At 43.1% G+C, this 18,842-nt stretch overlaps 1 protein-coding gene across 1 annotated transcript in view; it reads right to left on the bottom strand.

Annotated features, from left to right (window-relative positions):
- The window catches only part of LOC142400859 (phosphatidylinositol 3-kinase regulatory subunit alpha-like), a 210,101-nt gene that overhangs the window by 43,365 nt on the left and 147,894 nt on the right, over positions 1-18,842 (bottom strand). Inside the window, exons 4-5 of the mRNA XM_075486094.1 lie at positions 17,941-18,072; positions 2,609-2,801 (exon numbers count right to left, since the gene is read on the bottom strand). Of these exons, the coding sequence (XP_075342209.1) occupies positions 2,609-2,801; positions 17,941-18,072 (325 nt within the window). The remainder of the gene's footprint in view (positions 1-2,608; positions 2,802-17,940; positions 18,073-18,842) is intronic.

Genomic DNA, 18,842 nt, shown 5'->3' with positions numbered 1-18,842 from the left:
TTGTACACGCCCAGCATTTCATGTGTTCCCTGTGACGCTCTGCCACTAGGCAACGCCCCCTGAACTCGGCTTCAGGCGACACGGGTCACCAACACGCCAAGCGTTCACATTGCTCGACGTGGGTCGAAGGTGCAATTTGGACCCGCTAAGGTAGCGGGTCTCAGTGTGAAAGGGGCTAGTGACTCACCCCTTACACCACCCTGAACTCATCCACCTTGGATTGCCCCCCTCCCCCCTCTGCCCTCTCAGTCCGAGAAGAGGACGTGAACAGGCTGTTCAGGAGGCTGAATCCACACCAGGCTGCGGGCCCTGACTCTGTGTCTCCCTCCACCCTGAGACACTGTGCTGATGAGCTTCCCCGGTCTTCACAGGGATCTTTAACTCTTCCCTGGAGTCATGCCACGTCCCAACCTGCTTCAAGTCCTCCATCATCGTCCCTGTCCCCAAGAAACCACGTGTCACAGGACTCAATGACTACAGGCCTGTGGCTCTTACGTCTGTAGTCATGAAGACTTTTGAACGTCTGGTTTTATCCCACCTCAAATCCATCATCAACCCTCTCCTGGACCCTCTGCAGTTCGCCTACAGAGCCAACAGGTCTGTAGGCGACGCCATAAACCTGGCCCTGCACTTCATCCTGCAGCATCTGGACTCCCCAGGAACCCACGCCAGGATCCTGTTTGTGGATTTCAGCTCTGCATTCAACATGATTCTTCCCACTCTGCTCCAGGACAAGCTCTCTGTGCTCTCCGTGCCCGACTCCACCTGCAGGTGGATCACAGACTTCCTAACAGACCGGAGTCAGCGCGTGCGGCTGGGGAAGAGTGTCTCTGCAACTCGGACCTTAAGCACAGGATCTCCACAGGGCTGTGTTCTTTCTCCTCTACTCTTCTCCCTGTACACTAACTGCTGCACCTCCAGCCATGACTCCGTTAAGCTTCTTAAGTTTGCGGACGACACCACCCTCATCGGACTCATCTCGGGCGGCGATGAGACTGCCTGCAGGAGGGAGGTGGACCGGCTGGTGACCTGGTGCAGCAGCAACAACCTGGAGCTCAACGCCCAGAAGACAGTGGAGATGGTCGTAGATTTCAGGAAATCCACAGCCCCCCTGCCCCCCTGCCCCCCCTCGCCCTCACCGACACCCCCATCACCACTGCGGACTGTCACCGGTTCCTCGGCACCACCATCACCCGGGACCTCAAGTGGGAGCCGCCCATCAGCTCCCTCACCAGGAAGGCCCAGCAGAGGATGTACTTCCTGCGACAGCTGAGGAAGGCCAAGCTGCCGGCCCAGCTGCCGGCCAAGCTGCCGGCCCAGCTGCCGGCCCAGCTGCCGGCCCAGCTGCCGGCCCAGCTGCCGGCCCAGCTGCCGGCCCAGCTGCCGGCCCAGCTGCCGGCCCAGCTGATGGTGCAGTTCTACACGGCCATCATCGAGTCCATCCTCTGCTCCTCCATCACGGTGTGGTATCCCGGGGCCTCTGCCAGGGACAGACAGACTGCAGCGAGCTGCGCGCTCCGCTGAGAAGGTGATCGGCTGCAGCCTCCCATCCATCCATGACCTGCACGTCTCCAGGACTATGGGGCGAGCAGGTCGGATCACAGCTGACCCTTCTCTATTTGCACCACTCCCCTCGGGCAGGAGGCTTCGGTCCATTCGGACCAGAACCTCCCGTCACAAAAACAGTTTTTCCCCCTTGCAGTTGGACTTATGAACACTTCATAATCACTTCATAACCTGCCCCAGTCACTTTACCATCATTAAAATTGCACTAATGAAGCTGCACTGTTGTTGCTCTGTATATTGGATACTGTGTATTGCTGTACACACCTTGTACATTTTATATACATATATTTTTATTCTTTATTTTTTATCATTATATCCTATGTTACATGTTTGCACCTTACGCCGCAGCAAATTCCTAGTTAGTGAACACTGTTCACTAACAATGGCAATAAAACAAATTCTGATTCCGCCTGCCGTAGTTCAACAAGTTGCAACGCACATTTGAAAACGCGAGGCGCTAGAGAGCAGATTCATTCGACTTTGCAAAATAAAATTGCACCACTAGATGGGGGAAGAAATTACACAGTGTCCCTTTAACTCTTTGTGAACTGAGGACACTGATTGCTGCAGTTTCTCAGAGGAATCTGGGTCCATTCCTGCTGAATCCCAGATTCCAGCTGGTTGTTGTTGTCTGGTTCTCCTCTTCATGATGCTCCAACAGGTTCAGCAGGAGGCAGATGAAGCTAATAAAGTTTCTCTGAACTAAATGAGAAACCAAATAACTTTAATAAAACTGATAAGTTTGAATAAAAAAAATTAAAAATGTAAATTAAATGAATATTTTTGCTTTAATTTTCAGCTTTATTCTTTAAACTTTGTGTTAATACCCCAAATTATTTACTTTATTTTCTACGTTTATTCTTTTGTTTCTTTATTTAAACACAAAAACACGAGATAAAACATTAAAATCATGAAAAAAGTTGAACAAAAACTTAAATCTGTAATTTAGTAATTAGTTCGAACCTTTTTTTTAACAGATATGAGTCCAAATAAATTATTTTTACCATAACCTAGGAGTCCCTGACTGACTGGAGCTCGGTACCTGAGAGCAGAGGGCTTGAACACCAGGTGGGCGAAGGCCTGCCCCAGAAGCCGGGGGCCGGCCCGGCCGTGCTGCCCGACCCGGTCCAGGTGCCTGCTGAGCCGGGCCAGCAGCCGGTGGTTGGCCTGAGGGACGCTCGGGGACTCCAGGATCCTCTGCAGCCTCTCGCCGCACTCGTCCACAGTTTGACTCTCTGAAAGACAAGAGAAAGCCCAGAAAGGGTTGTTTAGGTCAGGGGTGGAAGACCCGCGGCTCCCCAGCCTCTTTGTCTGGTTTCATATCAAAATTTATGTTTTTTAATTCGCTTCGTTTGAGTTCCATACGGCAGCGGTCTCAAACCTTTTTTTGCTCCACGGACCGGTTTAATGTCAGACAATATTTTCACAGATAAATTCAACAAAATAAAATGATACGACCAACACAGATATTTAGTAAATACAATAATAAACTTGAACTTGTGTACTCATATGTTTTTTGGGGTTTTTTTGGCAATTAAAGAACAATGACAGAGACATGGTATGACAATAAGGCAAAACAAGGATATAACAATGTAAAGGACAATTTAGATTAGGTTAGGCTACATTAAACAACTAAAAGAAAAACAAACAATAAACAAAACTAGAGGAATACATTAAAGAACATTCAAAAGTCTTTCATTTTTCTTATTATTTACAAACTTAAGAGACTTGAAAAGAGCGGAGATTTCTAACATAAAAACATTAAAGAAAGGCTGATTTTTCTGCCATTTCTGTTTATGAATAAAAAACTTAGCTTGCAAAATATAAAAGTTAACTAAAAAATCAAACGATGGATCTATTGAGTTTTCATAGTAAAAGAAAATATCTTTAAGAGAGAAAACATAATGGCCATGCTGTGCAAAAAGATAACTGAAGTTTGCTAGAAATTGATTCACTATGTTACAGTCAAAAAATAAAGAGTTTCTGTGTACTTGTATGTAACTTTATTAGCAGCGTCCTCCTGACAACATCCTCTCTGCCTCCTAACGCTCTCTGGTCGCTATGGTAACGCTTAAACATGCCTTTCAAAATGCAGCTTTCTTTTTCTTGGTGGTCACAGCCTCTTCTTCTGTCTCCTCGCTGGGAAGAAACTCTCCAAACACGTCTGTTTTCGACTCATTTTGCTCGGTTCGTGGGTTTAATATCAGCGCCGATGCGTCACGAGACCGAGACGAGCGAGTCAAGAACAGACGGATGTAACGGAGAGAATCATTTAACCCATTTAGGCCTAAGACGCCTGGAAAAGAATGCCTGTAAAACCTATGGGCGATTTCAGAAAGACCCCCTAAAACCTGAAGTTTTTCTGGAAATTCAGCAATTGTGTCAACGCCTACTAAATGATGGATTTCTCAGCCTCTGCAGCAGATAGAAACAAAATCCAAAAAGTATTTGAGAGCTTACACCTGTGGCTTTCTTTGGAAATTGAGTTTATTTACATACACCTTCACAAAAATAGAAAATGTAAAAAGTAAAGTGCAGGAACGGCACTATTTTCAATATGATTAAATGCCTGCAACGGTGTGGCATCTGCAGGTAAACCGACTTTCACCCCTGGTGTGAAATCTCTGTCGATTACGGTGGTAATTGTCAGTCTTCCACTCACATTCAAACCCTTCAAAATCATCCTCATCGTCATCCTCAAACACATGTGCTCGCCATAAATCTCCATCAGTTGGGTTAGCACGTTCATCAGCTTCATCAGAGCCAAGAAACTCCTCACAATCGCTACCGTCTGAAATGTCTTCCCACTGAAAGTCCTCCATGCTTGTTCGATGTAACTTAACTTCAAAACAATGAGACGAGGAACATGACGACACTCTCACGTGTCTATTATAATGCATTTATTTGGCGCAGAGGTCAATAATTGGTGCAAAACAACCTTATACATGAGAAAAAGACGTGTACGCTTTCCCGGCCTTAAAGGTAGAATAACGCAACAGCGCCCCCGGCTTTAAAGGTAGAAATGCGCCAATGCTTTCCCGGCCTCAATGGGTTAAGGGTTAGCTAACCCTCGGCTGAACTGGCTCTGTATGAACTCCATGAAAAGCTTTATCAATGAAATGAATTGCAGGTGAAGCTGTTGGAGCTTGAAGGCGCTCTTTTTGGTGTCGGCATGGTTGTCGCACCCGTGGGGGATGGGGGTGTTTCGACACCCCCACTTTTACAGCAAGATGATTTGCCCACCCTCGTAGTGCACCAACATACGATGTGTTTTAATTAATCTACAGCCTCTTTAGAATAATTCTATCCAGATTTGAGCAGTGTAACTATTGTAGTTTCCAAACAGGATCTAGTTTAGGGCGATCAAAATGCAAAAATGCAGTGAAATGGCCCTTAATGCCCATCCATTTAATTCGCGAATCGGATGCCAACTTCAGCGTCGTGTCTCTGGGCTTGATGTCCCCCTGGAACATTTAAAATCAATGCTCCACCCCTGGGTGTCGGGTCAGTTCTCCTGCAGCTGCAGTTCTTTACACTTCATACGACGAGGCCGGTAACGTGTGCAGAACCGAAACATTAAAGCCTTGAAACGCTGTAGATGAAGGTGAGCGGACCCCCTCTGTGTGATGCATCGCTCTGCATGTGTACATGTCGGAGCCATCTTGGTGTTGTAATGCTGATACGTATTGATTAACCACATGAGCTACTGCTGCTTCGGCCCGTCAGGAGCTAAAGTGTTCGGATCAATCCCAATAAGCCAGAGTGCCCACGGTGAGACGGAAGAACTGACAGAACTACTGAGGCATTTGATCAACATCTGAGCCGAGTTACAGATGCTGAAAGGGATTAACTGTCTTATACAACAGAGAGTGAGGGTTTTAAGTTTTAACTGTGCAAATAAAATACAAAGATCCTACAAACTGTAAGAAAATCTGTCCTTTTTCTACTTCTAGTAGTCGTTTAGATCCCCAACGTGTTGAAAACCTGACAAAATACCGGCTGTTTACAATTTTGTTCCCACGAATTCGGCGCTACTAAAGCTAGCCGCAGTGAGCAACGCACTTCCTGTTATTTTCACAAAATAAAATACCTGTTACCTTTTATCACAGGGAAAGCCATTACCATACAATTGGTGCTTTTGTTTTGAAAACAGGAAGTGAACCTACCCTCGTCGTAGCTAGCTTGAAACTGCCGTTTTGACAGGAAATGACGATCGGCGACGTCACGTTACGTTGCATCTTGGGTAGTTTGAGTATTCAAGGTAAACACAAGAAACTGGTGCTAAAGAAAAAAATAAATAAATAAAAAGGACCAGACTCAGTGTACTTTCCCTATTATATAGATCAGTGAGCAGTGCTGACCAACATGTCATTGGGGTCATCAGGTGGGAACCTCCTTTCATCAGTGTTTCATCTAGTTGGGCCCACGACACCTCCAGGAGGCTAGAGAATGACCACTGATGTCCCAGAGTCACCCCCCTAATGCCAGCCAACACTGCCCCTCACACCACAACAACCATCTTATTTTTTTTATATATTTCTCCCACAGCCACAAGCTACCTCAGCCTCTTCACTAACTGCACACCAGTCACAGCGGGGTGGGGATACAAACCCTGGTTCGGGTAGGGGGTAATGAAAGTATAGAGGGTGCCAGAGGTGGAGGCAGGACAAGACACACCAGCAGATTCAGCAGATAAACTCACCTGAACAGTCCTACAGTCACTAAAAATACCAGCAGAAACAAGGCCATACAACTCACTCAAAGCCAACTCACCCAAAATGGCCGCCTGGTTTCAAAAGGATCACATGGGCCAAACCCTCCACTTAAATATCCTGAATTTCTTCTTTGCTTCTTCCAAAAGTCTGTTTACCCTAAGTGCTCCCCCTGCTGGGCCCCCAGCTGCTATTGCTTCTTCTTCTAATCCAAATCCATTAGTAAAAAAGTTAGTATGAGTAGTAGGAGAAGTAGGAGAAGTATGAGGTTTCGAACACAGCCAATTTTTAGGCAAGGCAAGGCAATTTTATTTATAGAGCACAATTCGTACACAAGCTAATTCAAAGTGCTTTAGAGCTACATAAAATCACAAGAAGGCAATAAAATCATAAAAAAAATTATAATAAAAAATAACAATAATGAAATTAAAATTAAAAAATAATAAATTAAAATTAAAATTAAAATTAAAATTAAAATTAAAATTAAAAATTAAAAATTAAAAATTAAAAATTAAAATTAAAATTAAAGTCTGAATAAGTCGGAATCAAACCTAAACAGCTTCCTGAAGTGAAAGAAAACCATTCAAACATCTCCAGAACGGTCCGGTTTCACTGCAGCCTGTGGACACCACAGGGAGCTCTGATTGGCTCACAGAGCTGTCAATCAGTTTGGAATCACCCATATAAGGAAGTTTACATTAAAACCAGCAAACAGGCTCTCAGGCTACGGCTACACGAAAACGTTTTTCACTGTAAACGATACTTTTTCTTATCGTTTGGCTGTCGCGGCCACACGGAGCCGGCGTTCCCACTACCCCAAAACGATAGTGGCGTGTGTACTGCATCGTTTTCAGCGTTTCCATCTGGACCTGAGTCTTTACAGCAGCTTTCCCGTGTGGACGCAATAATTTTCGTACCCGTTTTAAAAAAACCTTGTTTCGTTTTCGTGTAGCCTTAGCCTGAGTTCTCTGAGATTCTTCCGCCATCTTGCCCTGAACTGCTTTCACAAGGTTTATTGTTCCATTTCAACACAATCAGGCCACCGAGCTGGTGTCCAAAAGGCATCGGGGCCGTTTAGGTGTTCATCTGTCATCTGGTGGGGAGGATGCAGGGAAAGGTTTCCTCCGACGAGTCCTCAGAGCTCATAACTGAGGAACAGAGCACCACCACTTCAGAGTCTGATCAATCAGCCCCGAGCTTCCTGAGGCCCCGAGAAGAAACTCTTTCTAAAAGTTTTGGTGATCTTTCAAACCATAACGAGATAACTTTTCTTATTGAACTTTATTTCTTAATTAAATCATAAACTGAGGAAACGGCTCCCTGAAAACTTCTTATAGTTTCTCCTGCTTTGTTGCCATCAATTATTTAGATTAAATTTTCTCAGTGACGGCAGCTCCTTTGAAGACTTGTATTATTTATAAAGATGTGAAATTCATATAATCTCGTCACAATGACAACTGAGAGCACTAAAAAGGATTCAGAAAAGTTATGTGGATGTTTCAATGTTCCAACATGAACATAAACCCAGAATCTGAGGCAGAACCAGAGTTAGTTCAGCTCTGAGCAGCTTTAAAGTGAATATCTGCAGATGTTTCCATGGTAACAGCTGCAGAGATTCACTGAAACATGTTCCAACATGAACATAAACCCAGAATCTGAGTCAGAACCAGAGTTAGTTCAGTTCTGAGCAGCTTTAAAGTGAATATCTGCAGATGTTTCCATGGAAACAGCTGCAGAGATTCACTGAAACATGTTCCAACATGAACATAAACCCAGAATCTGAGGCAGAACCAGAGTTAGTTCAGTTCTGAGCAGCTTTAAAGTGAATATCTGCAGATGTTTCCATGGTAACAGCTGCAGCCGATTCACTGAAACATGTTCCAACATGAACATAAACCCAGAATCTGAGTCAGAACCAGAGTTAGTTCAGTTCTGAGCAGCTTTAAAGTGAATATCTGCAGATGTTTCCATGGTAACAGCTGCAGAGATTCACTGAAACATGTTCCAACATGAACATAAACCCAGAATCTGAGGCAGAACCAGAGTTAGTTCAGTTCTGAGCAGCTTTAAAGTGAATATCTGCAGATGTTTCCATGGTAACAGCTGCAGCCGATTCACTGAAACATGTTCCAACATGAACATAAACCCAGAATCTGAGGCAGAACCAGAGTTAGTTCAGTTCTGAGCAGCTTTAAAGTGAATATCTGCAGATGTTTCCATGGAAACAGCTGCAGAGATTCACTGAAACATGTTCCAACATGAACATAAACCCAGAATCTGAGGCAGAACCAGAGTTGGTTCAGTTCTGAGCAGCTTTAAAGTGAATATCTGCAGATGTTTCCATGGTAACAGCTGCAGAGATTCACTGAAACATGTTCCAACATGAACATAAACCCAGAATCTGAGGCAGAACCAGAGTTAGTTCAGTTCTGAGCAGCTTTAAAGTGAATATCTGCAGATGTTTCCATGGTAACAGCTGCAGAGATTCACTGAAACATGTTCCAACATGAACATAAACCCAGAATCTGAGGCAGAACCAGAGTTAGTTCAGTTCTGAGCAGCTTTAAAGTGAATATCTGCAGAAGTTTCCATGGTAACATGAGTCAGGACCTTGGATCAGGACTTTTGGGGGGTTCTGTAAACTCATTTTGCTTAAAACTTGAAGAAAAAGAACGCCTTTAATCAGTTCTTCTTCTTTCGGGACTTTTTCTGTCGACACAAACGTCTTCATTAGTTTGCAGTTTTTATCTGGACAGCCTGTAAAGACATTTAGAGGAAAAACTGCTTCTTTTAAACAGTAAGTTTAACATTTAAATATTTTAATGATGGAATATTCCATGATATCACGACTAAAACTGTGAGACTACGTGTGAAATGTCTTTTTATGGAGGATAATTTGTAGCCGAGTCTCAGGGGAAGGTGGGTGGTGACGGATGGCTGCCGGTCTGCTGGAGGTCATGGACGCCCGTCTGAACACTATCGATAACCAGCGTCTTCCTCCTTCTGTTGGTATGGATCCTGGCCGACCCCGCCGGTCAATAGAGGTCAAGGCTGCGGAGGGAGCTCGGTCTGCCCATCTGGCCCCGCAGGACCGTGGGAGGCTGGACCACCGGCATGGAGGGGGGGCACCGGACTCTACCACACAGAATCCCAAAATGAATCCAAAAGTAGTGTACAGCTTTTAGCATTTAGCTTTATTTTAAATGTGCTGCCATATGAATGAAAGTGCCATAACATTTGTTGTGCAAACACACTTTTAACATCAGCATCTTTCTGTAGTTTTTATGTAGAAGCCTCGCTCCACTGTCTGTTTCCTTGAATGACTTGCTGCTATCAGTTGTGTGTTTTGCCTTTAAGTGATATTTTAGACTGGAACTACTACGCTGAGAAGACAATTCAACTTGGCAGAGTTTACAGATGACTTTGGTTCTGTCGACTCCGCCGTCTGGAAGAACTTTAACATGAAAATGGCCGAGTAAAAGTTCCGTACCCTTCTCCATGTTTGGTGGATCCGCCGATTACTTTCTTTTCCTGTTCCACAGCAGACAGCAGCAGACTTTTACAAAATAAAAGCCTGTGAGCAGCAGACTTTTACAGAATAAAAGCCTGTGAGCAACAGACTTTTACAAAATAAAAGCCTGTGAGCAACAGACTTTTACAAAATAAAAGCCTGTGAGCAAAAAGCCCCCCAAAAATATTTAAAAATAAAACCTGCGTTAATGCGGGATAAAATATCTATCGGCGTTAAATAATTAACAAGTTAACGCGATAATAACGAGGTTAACTCGCCCAGCCCTATTTAAAACACCACAGCACGTCTCGTGGGTTTGTCCAAATGCTTCTGGCCTTTCAGGGTGATTGTGTAACAGGGTCTTCAGGTCCAGATGGACACTGAGACTCAGCCAGCTGGGCTTCATCCCCACAGACGATGACCTCAGACTGCTGAAGGTTAAGCAACGAAGGAGAGAGAATCAGAGAAGCTGCTGATTAAAGTGTTAAAACTCAGACCAGTGACAGGAGGAGAAGAAGAAAGAATGAAAAATGAACCAAGAGAAAATCCTTCAACCTGAAACCTAAAGAATAATCTCCGTTTCCTTTGAAAATATAGAAAACTCAAAAGGTTTTAAAGTATGCCAAACAGCTGCTGCCCACTGACTTTACTTTAAAGATCCTGAAACTTCCAGGAAGACGACAGAAAACAGAACAAAAAGCAGCTCATCTGCAGAGGTTAAGACATAACGAAGTGGACTTTATGTTTTAAAGAAAGCAGCAAAATCAACCAACCTTACTACATACTGCATACTCATCGATCAGACAGTATGCAGAGCGTTTACCCACAATGCATTTCGCTCCTGCCCGAGCTGAAATCAGCCGGCCTGAAGCTGATTTCCCTTAAGCTCTAAACTCTGTAAACTTTAGCAACATTTGAAACATTTTCAGGTGAGAAAGTAGTCGTTTAGATCCCCAACGTGTTGAAAACCTGACAAAATACCGGCTGTTTACAATTTTGTTCCCACGAATTCGGCGCTACTAAAGCTAGCCGCAGTGAGCTAACGCACTTCCTGTTATTTTCACAAAATAAAATACCCGTTGCCTTTTATCATAGGGAAAGCCATTACCATACAATTGGTGCTTTTGTTTTGAAAACAGGAAGTGAACCTACCCTCGTTGTAGCTAGCTTGAAACTGCCGTTTTGACAGGAAATGACGATCGGCGACGTCACGTTACGTTGCATCTTGGGTAGTTTGAGTATGAGTAGTAACCTCATGATGCATACCCAACATTTCGGAGAATCTAGTATGCATCCGGGAACTTCTGCTTACTCAAACTCGCATACTAACTCAAAAAGTTAGTAGGAGTAGTAGGAGAAGTATGCGGTTTCGAACACAGCCACGGTATTTTCTGGGATTACTTCCCATCATGCACCTGGGGGTAATTCTTAACAACCATGAAGCTTTTTAGACGGCTCACTCAGAACTGTTTTCATGATAGTGGTGTTTAAGACCTGTGAAGAATCTTCGAACACTCCAAGAAAACTAAAGAACTTCAATTTTTAGATGTTCTCGCTGTCAGATTCAAGGTTAAACGTGCATCTTACAACATGCATGCATCACCAGATGTACTCAGAAGGTGAAGTACAGAACAGAAATGTCCCACCGGTTTAGAGGGTTCAGAAGGTCTCTGAAAAAATCCCTCCAGCTTCAGAACATTTTATTGCTCTGTGCAACAGTGTGGGGGGATTTCCCCACGATGTGCCACCGGCTGCAGAAACAAACGCCGATCAGATGGATACAGATGAGAAAACGATTTGCAGCCCAGACAGCAGAAGAGCCAGAGGAAAGGTAAGAAATAAGAGGGGATTTCACGTCTTACAACATCCAGAGATCTCACGGGAGCAGATCAAGTCTTTACACGAGGCATCTTCCTAATCCCGTCCATATGGAGGGAATCTAAAACATATTCCTCCAAAGTCCAAAACACACAGAAGAGTGCACATGGATCAGTTCATCATTAGCAAAATGGAATGTGAGAGAAATAACTCAAATCTTTACTGATGATGCTGCTGCTGCTGCGCAGGATAACATCAGGTTTCCTTCTTCTTCTGCAACATTTCCAAACTCTGCAACAGGAGCTGAACGACAGAAGTAAATCTCAGGTTGTGTTCGAAACCGCCGACTTCTCCTACTACTCCTACTAACCCTAACTTTTTTTAAGTTCCCGGATGCATACTAGATTCTCCTAAATGTTGGGTATGCATCATGAGGTTACTACTCATACTCAAACTACCCAAGATGCAACGTAACGTGACGTCGGCGATCGTCATTTCCTGTCAAAACGGCAGTTTCAAGCTAGCTACAACGAGGGTAGGTTCACTTCCTGTTTTCAAAACAAAAGCACCAATTGTATGGTAATGGCTTTCCCTATGATAAAAGGCAACGGGTATTTTATTTTGTGAAAATAACCGGAAGTGCGTTGCTCACTGCGGCTAGCTTTAGTAGCGCCGAATTCGTGAGAACAAAATTGTAAACAGCCGGTATTTTGTCAGGTTTTCAACACGTTGGGGATCTAAACGACTACTTTCTCACCTGAAAATGTTTCAAATGTTGCTAAAGTTTACAGAGTTTAGAGCTTAAGGGAAATCAGCTTCAGGCCGGCTGATTTCGGCTCGGGCAGGAGCGAAATGCATCGTGGGTAAACGCTCTGCATACTGTCTGATCGATGAGTATGTAGTATGTAGTATGCAGTATGTAGTATTTAGTATGTAGTATGTAGTATGTAGTATGCAGTAAGTAGTATGCAGTATGTAGTATGTAGTATGCAGTATGTAGTATGCAGTATGCAGTATGTAGTATGCAGTATGTAGTATGCAGTATGTAGTATGCAGTATGCAGTATGTAGTATGCAGTATGCAGTATGCAGTGTGTAGTATGTAGTATGCAGTATGTAGTATGCAGTATGTAGTATGTAGTATGCAGTATGTAGTATGCAGTATGCAGTATGCAGTGTGTAGTATGTAGTATGCAGTATGTAGTATGTAGTATGTAGTATGCAGTGTGTAGTATGTAGTATGTAGTATGCAGTATGTAGTATGTAGTATGCAGTGTGCAGTATGTAGTATGCAGTATGTAGTATGCAGTATGCAGTATGTAGTATGTAGTATGCAGTGTGCAGTATGCAGTATGTAGTATGCAGTATGCAGTATGTAGTATGTAGTATGCAGTGTGTAGTATGTAGTATGTAGTATGCAGTATGTAGTATGCAGTATGCAGTATGTAGTATGTAGTATGCAGTGTGTAGTATGTAGTATGCAGTATGCAGTATGTAGTATGTAGTATGCAGTATGTAGTATGTAGTATGCAGTATGCAGTATGTAGTATGTAGTATGCAGTGTGTAGTATGTAGTATGTAGTATGCAGTATGTAGTATGTAGTATGCAGTGTGCAGTATGTAGTATGCAGTGTGTAGTATGTAGTATGTAGTATGCAGTATGTAGTATGCAGTATGCAGTATGTAGTATGTAGTATGCAGTGTGTAGTATGTAGTATGTAGTATGCAGTATGTAGTATGTAGTATGCAGTGTGCAGTATGTAGTATGCAGTGTGTAGTATGTAGTATGTAGTATGCAGTATGTAGTATGCAGTATGCAGTATGTAGTATGTAGTATGCAGTGTGTAGTATGTAGTATGCAGTATGCAGTATGTAGTATGTAGTATGCAGTATGCAGTATGTAGTATGTAGTATGCAGTATGCAGTATGTAGTATGTAGTATGCAGTGTGTAGTATGTAGTATGTAGTATGCAGTATGTAGTATGTAGTATGCAGTGTGCAGTATGTAGTATGCAGTATGTAGTATGCAGTATGCAGTATGTAGTATGTAGTATGCAGTGTGTAGTATGTAGTATGCAGTATGCAGTATGTAGTATGCAGTATGCAGTATGTAGTATGTAGTATGCAGTGTGTAGTATGTAGTATGCAGTATGCAGTATGTAGTATGTAGTGTGTAGTATGTAGTATGCAGTATGCAGTATGTAGTATGTAGTATGCAGTGTGTAGTATGTAGTATGCAGTATGCAGTATGTAGTATGCAGTGTGTAGTATGTAGTATGCAGTATGTAGTATGTAGTATGCAGTATGTAGTATGCAGTATGTAGTATGTAGTATGCAGTGTGTAGTATGTAGTATGCAGTATGTAGTATGCAGTATGCAGTATGCAGTATGTAGTATGTAGTATGTAGTATGCAGTGTGTAGTATGCAGTATGTAGTATGCAGTATGTAGTATGCAGTATGTAGTATGTAGTATGCAGTATGCAGTGTGTAGTATGCAGTATGTAGTATGCAGTATGTAGTATGTAGTATGCGGTATGTAGTATGTAGTATGCAGTATGCAGTATGTAGTATGTAGTATGCAGTGTGTAGTATGCAGTATGTAGTATGCAGTATGTGGTATGTAGTATGCGGTATGTAGTATGCAGTGTGTAGTATGTAGTATGTAGTATGCGGTATGCAGTATGTAGTAGGCGGTTTCGAACACAGCCCAGGTTTCCTTCTTCTTCTTCTGCAACATTTCCAAACTCTGCAACAGGAGCTGAAAGTTTCTGAATATGTAAAGAAAGGTAAAACTCTACAGTTTCCATGGAGACAGTTTATCTCCTCGTACTCCCACTTTCATCGTGACACAAACGGATGACTTAAAAGAAATGTCATGTCACCAATCCAACTGGATGTTGAGTCTTCAACTTCAGGACGGATCTTTGTGTTGCACGAGCGCTTAAAACCTGACGCCTGAGCTGTCAATTACCCTGACTGACCTCCTATCGCCTTTCCCATGACCTCCATTGAAAACATCGGCTCTGAAACTACAGACGTTCTATAAATATTCCACAAAAAGAACTTTATTTGCTTCATTTATCACGATCTTATCACAAAGTTCCACAAAAGTTGTGCCATTTATTTCAGAACGTGTCACAGGCTGCCGACTCCAACCCTCCTGTTCTCACATTTATCCACATGAACTTAGCACACAGTTAGTCGGACAATCAAACATCAGTGTGAACAGACTATTGGACCAAACACAGCAGAAATCACTGAGCCATTAACTGGCAACATCAAACAGAAGAAGAATCACCGACTGCAGAGAGGAGTTAGTAGTCAGAAAGTTAGTAGGAGTAGTAGGAGAAGTATGCGGTTTCGAACAGAGCCATACTGATCGATCAGACAGTATGCAGAGCGTTTACCCACAATGCATTTCGCCCCTGCCCGAGCTGAAATCAGCCGGCCTGAAGCTGATTTCTCTTAAGCTCTAAACTCTGTAAACTTTAGCAACATTTGAAACATTTTCAGGTGAGAAAGTAGTCGTTTAGATCCCCAACATGTTGAAAACCTGACAAAATACCGACTGTTTACAATTTTGTTCTCACGAATTCGGCGCTACTAAAGCTAGCCGCAGTGAGCAACGCACTTCCTGTTATTTTCACAAAATAAAATACCCGTTGCCTTTTATCATAGGGAAAGCCATTACCATACAATTGGTGCTTTTGTTTTGGAAACAGGAAGTGAACCTACCCTCGTTGTAGCTAGCTTGAAACTGCCGTTTTGACAGGAAATGACGATCGGCGACGTCACGTTACGTTGCATCTTGGGTAGTTTGAGTATGAGTAGCAACCTCATGATGCATACGCAACATTTAGGAGAATCTAGTATGCATCCGGGAACTTCTCGCTTACTCAAACTCGCATACTAACTCAGAACGTTAGTAGGAGTAGTAGGAGAAGTATGCGGTTTGGAACACAGCCCTGGAAAACATGCCTGTTAAAGTTTAGAAGAAGACATCTTGATACCACTTATCTGTGGACCTGAAACCTGACGGACAGGACAGACTCAACACAGCAAATAGTTTCCCTTTCAGGGATCTCCCGTTATTATTGCACATGTCCTCTCCATGCGCTCTCAATGCCTCGGACGTCATCTCATAATATCCTCAGATTTCACAGGAGAACCCACGTGGTGCTCTGCAGGGGACCTTTTCCCTGAATAAGAAGTTCAATTTCAATAGGATTAGCCTCAGACGGTCTCCGGAGAAGACTGCGATGGGGTTGATCCTCACTTAAAATGTTTCCATGAATAGTTAAAATCAAAAAGCTGCTTCCACTTCAGGACGAGGCCCAAACAGACAAGAGGAGCCCTTACATAATTCAGGGGGTTTGCAGCTGGAAGTCGTGTTGAAAAGCTCAACGGCAGCCAAGTGCAGGAGTTCAAGGTTGGAGAGTCTTATGAAATATGGAGAGAGTGAGGATCCCTAAAAGCTGCCGGACGGGGAAATGAAAGCCGTAGTTTGACGATGACGAGAGTTTACAGCCTCGGTGTGTTCCCATCCAGATCTGGCGGCGTTCTGTCAGGTGTGACGAGTGTCTGCGCTCATGTGAAGTGACGCCACGAGTTCAGATTGAGCTCCGGAGGAGACGAGAAAGTGCAGCAACAGCTGGAGGCCTAAAGTCACACCGATCAGCGGCCATGAAAACAAACCCTGCATCCGGCTCCAGCCTGGACTGCCGGGGGTCGTAGCTGTGTTAGCTTTGGAAGGGCTGCAGCCTCTCACTGGTAAAAACATCCTGATCTGCAATTCAATTCATTTTTATTTATATAGCGCCAAATACAACAAATGTCATCTCAAGGCACTTAAGTCCAATTCAAGCCAATTGGAATTCAATTAATTGTAATCATAATTATTAATTTGCAAGCAGAAATATCAATATTCAGAAGAATTCTGTTCATCTGGGACTATAACATATATAACTCTAACATAACTGAATGGTTATGAGAGTGAAGGACTGATTTTTGCCACCAAAAGGCTGTTAAATCAGCTCATTTGTGACGTCTTGGCCTGTCGCGATAGTCAATAAATCAATTAATCGCATGATAATTAAAATTAGCTCGATCATTTTTCTGGCCTTTTGCATGCTTGTTGTTTTCCTCGTCTCTCTCTCCCCCCCTCGGGTCCTTCAGACCAGAGATGGGGACTTGAGTCACTGTTTTGATGACTTGTGACTTGACTTGAAGACTTTGCAAATGGTGCAATTCGAAGAGAGCGTGTGTTCAGAGACAGAGAGGATTTGCTGGCACATGATGGCGACTGGCTCATCAGCCACATTGCTATAAAAGCGCCATCACATGATAAATTTGTATGTTAACAGGAAACATTTTCATGTGATCCGTAAATGCAATTAACCAACATTGTGGCGAGGTGCCGTGGTTCAACACACGGCAAGTTAATGTTAATGTTAAAGCCAGCTGTAAACAGGGTAAAAACAGCTGCTACAGTCTGAGCTCTGTTGGTATCATCACTGCAGGAATCTGTTTTATGCTCCATAAAGTAGTTTTTTAGTTTTCTTCTGTTATTTTTTAGGATTGAGGTTATTTAAGAATTTTTGATTGTTATTTATATTCTGTATTTCACTTAGTTAGTAATTAGTATCTGTAAGGATTTTTCTTTCTTTCTTTCTTTCTTTCTTTCTTATTCTTTGCAAAAGGTATGCGAAAACTCATGAAATTTTGCGAGCGCCACCTGCCAGTCGACGACATGAAAGAATCTAAACTTTATATTTTTGGGAGTCGCTCATTGGCTCTGTAGTGCCCCCTACGATGCTTAAAAATGGTCCCCGCATTGGGGTTAGTTTTGCGTGGGACGACGAAATTCGGTACACTCATTCATCATGCCCAGACGCACAAAAAAGTCTCAGGCCGCCATGGTCCCACGTCCACAGAAAGGCGGCCATTTTGGATGGAAAGTGTGTTTTTGTGCCATTTTTGACCGATTCCACGCCTTGCATTTGATCGAACTCGTCCTATAGATTTAATTTATCGTGTTTTTTCTCAGTTCTTTTTGTATTTAAGATTATATATAATAAAATAATACAAATAATATAATATGTTGGTGGGATGGTTTGCCCAGGGCGTAAATCTCGCCAGGACCGCCTGTGGTGACCACCAAAACAACACAACTTAAATGTCCTCATGGCGTTCAGAACTGAGCCCATGTTCGGTACAGTAAACCCAGTCTTTGATGGTTTGATGTTTTAAGCTGTGAGCTGATGAGCACACTGAGCAGGGCTGCAGTAAGCTGGTGCTTTGGTAGGTTTTCTGACACGCTAACATCGGCCCTACCTTGAGCAGTGTAGACCAGCTCGCTGTAGACCGTGTCGGGGATGATGGGGCCGGGCAGGTCCTGCAGGAAACCTCTGAGGGCATCGGTCAGGGAAACCACATCGTACTGGTCCAGGTCCACAGAGACCGGATCTGAGAGGAGGAGACATAGATGGGAGAAGAGAGAGCTGTGATGTTGGTGATCTCTGACAGAAACTGGAGCTCTGAGGAAGCCTTTTACAGCCACGACTGTCGTTTCCTTTGCTCATTGGACACTAAATTTATTTAATTTTTTTTAAATTTATTTGTTTATTTAGTCATTTATTATTATTATTAGTTAGTAGTAGTATTTTTTACTAGAATTTGTATTATTATTGTTGTTGTTAATACAATCATTGTAAATATTTAAAAAAATGATTTTGAGCTACTTGACTAATTTGAATTTCCCCGATTGGGGGATGAATAAAGTATTTTTCTATTTCTATTTTTTCTATTTCTAAAAAGCAGTGGCATCAATTCAGCCAAAGCTAAAGTATGACAAGGTCACTATGGTCACATGACTACAGTATCAATCAATTAATAAATATACAATAATCACCACAAAAGTCTGCTATGTAGCTTATCTGTGTGCAAATGCAGTCTCACTCACATAGCCGCTAACATAACAATGGACTCGTCTCCGTCTCCCTGTTAGCATTGGCCTTAGCATTAGCATTTTGCATTAGCATTAGCATTAGTGGCGGAGGTGCTGAAGTGGACAGCCGGGCTAACAGCCTGAATCCCGCCTTCACTACCTGGTCCTCCTTCCTCCGCCGCTGGGGCAACATTGGACCCATCATCACCCTTTGTTTGGTGATAAATAAATCTAAAGTTTTCTGCTTCCTTTTCATATTTTACATTAAAGGGGCACTAGGTAGCATTTT

Source organism: Odontesthes bonariensis, chromosome 15 (genome assembly GCF_027942865.1).
Source record: "Odontesthes bonariensis isolate fOdoBon6 chromosome 15, fOdoBon6.hap1, whole genome shotgun sequence".
Taxonomy (NCBI): Eukaryota; Metazoa; Chordata; class Actinopteri; order Atheriniformes; family Atherinopsidae; genus Odontesthes; species Odontesthes bonariensis.
Note: the sequence above shows the minus strand (reverse complement) of the source record. Positions and strands in the feature narration are given on the sequence as shown.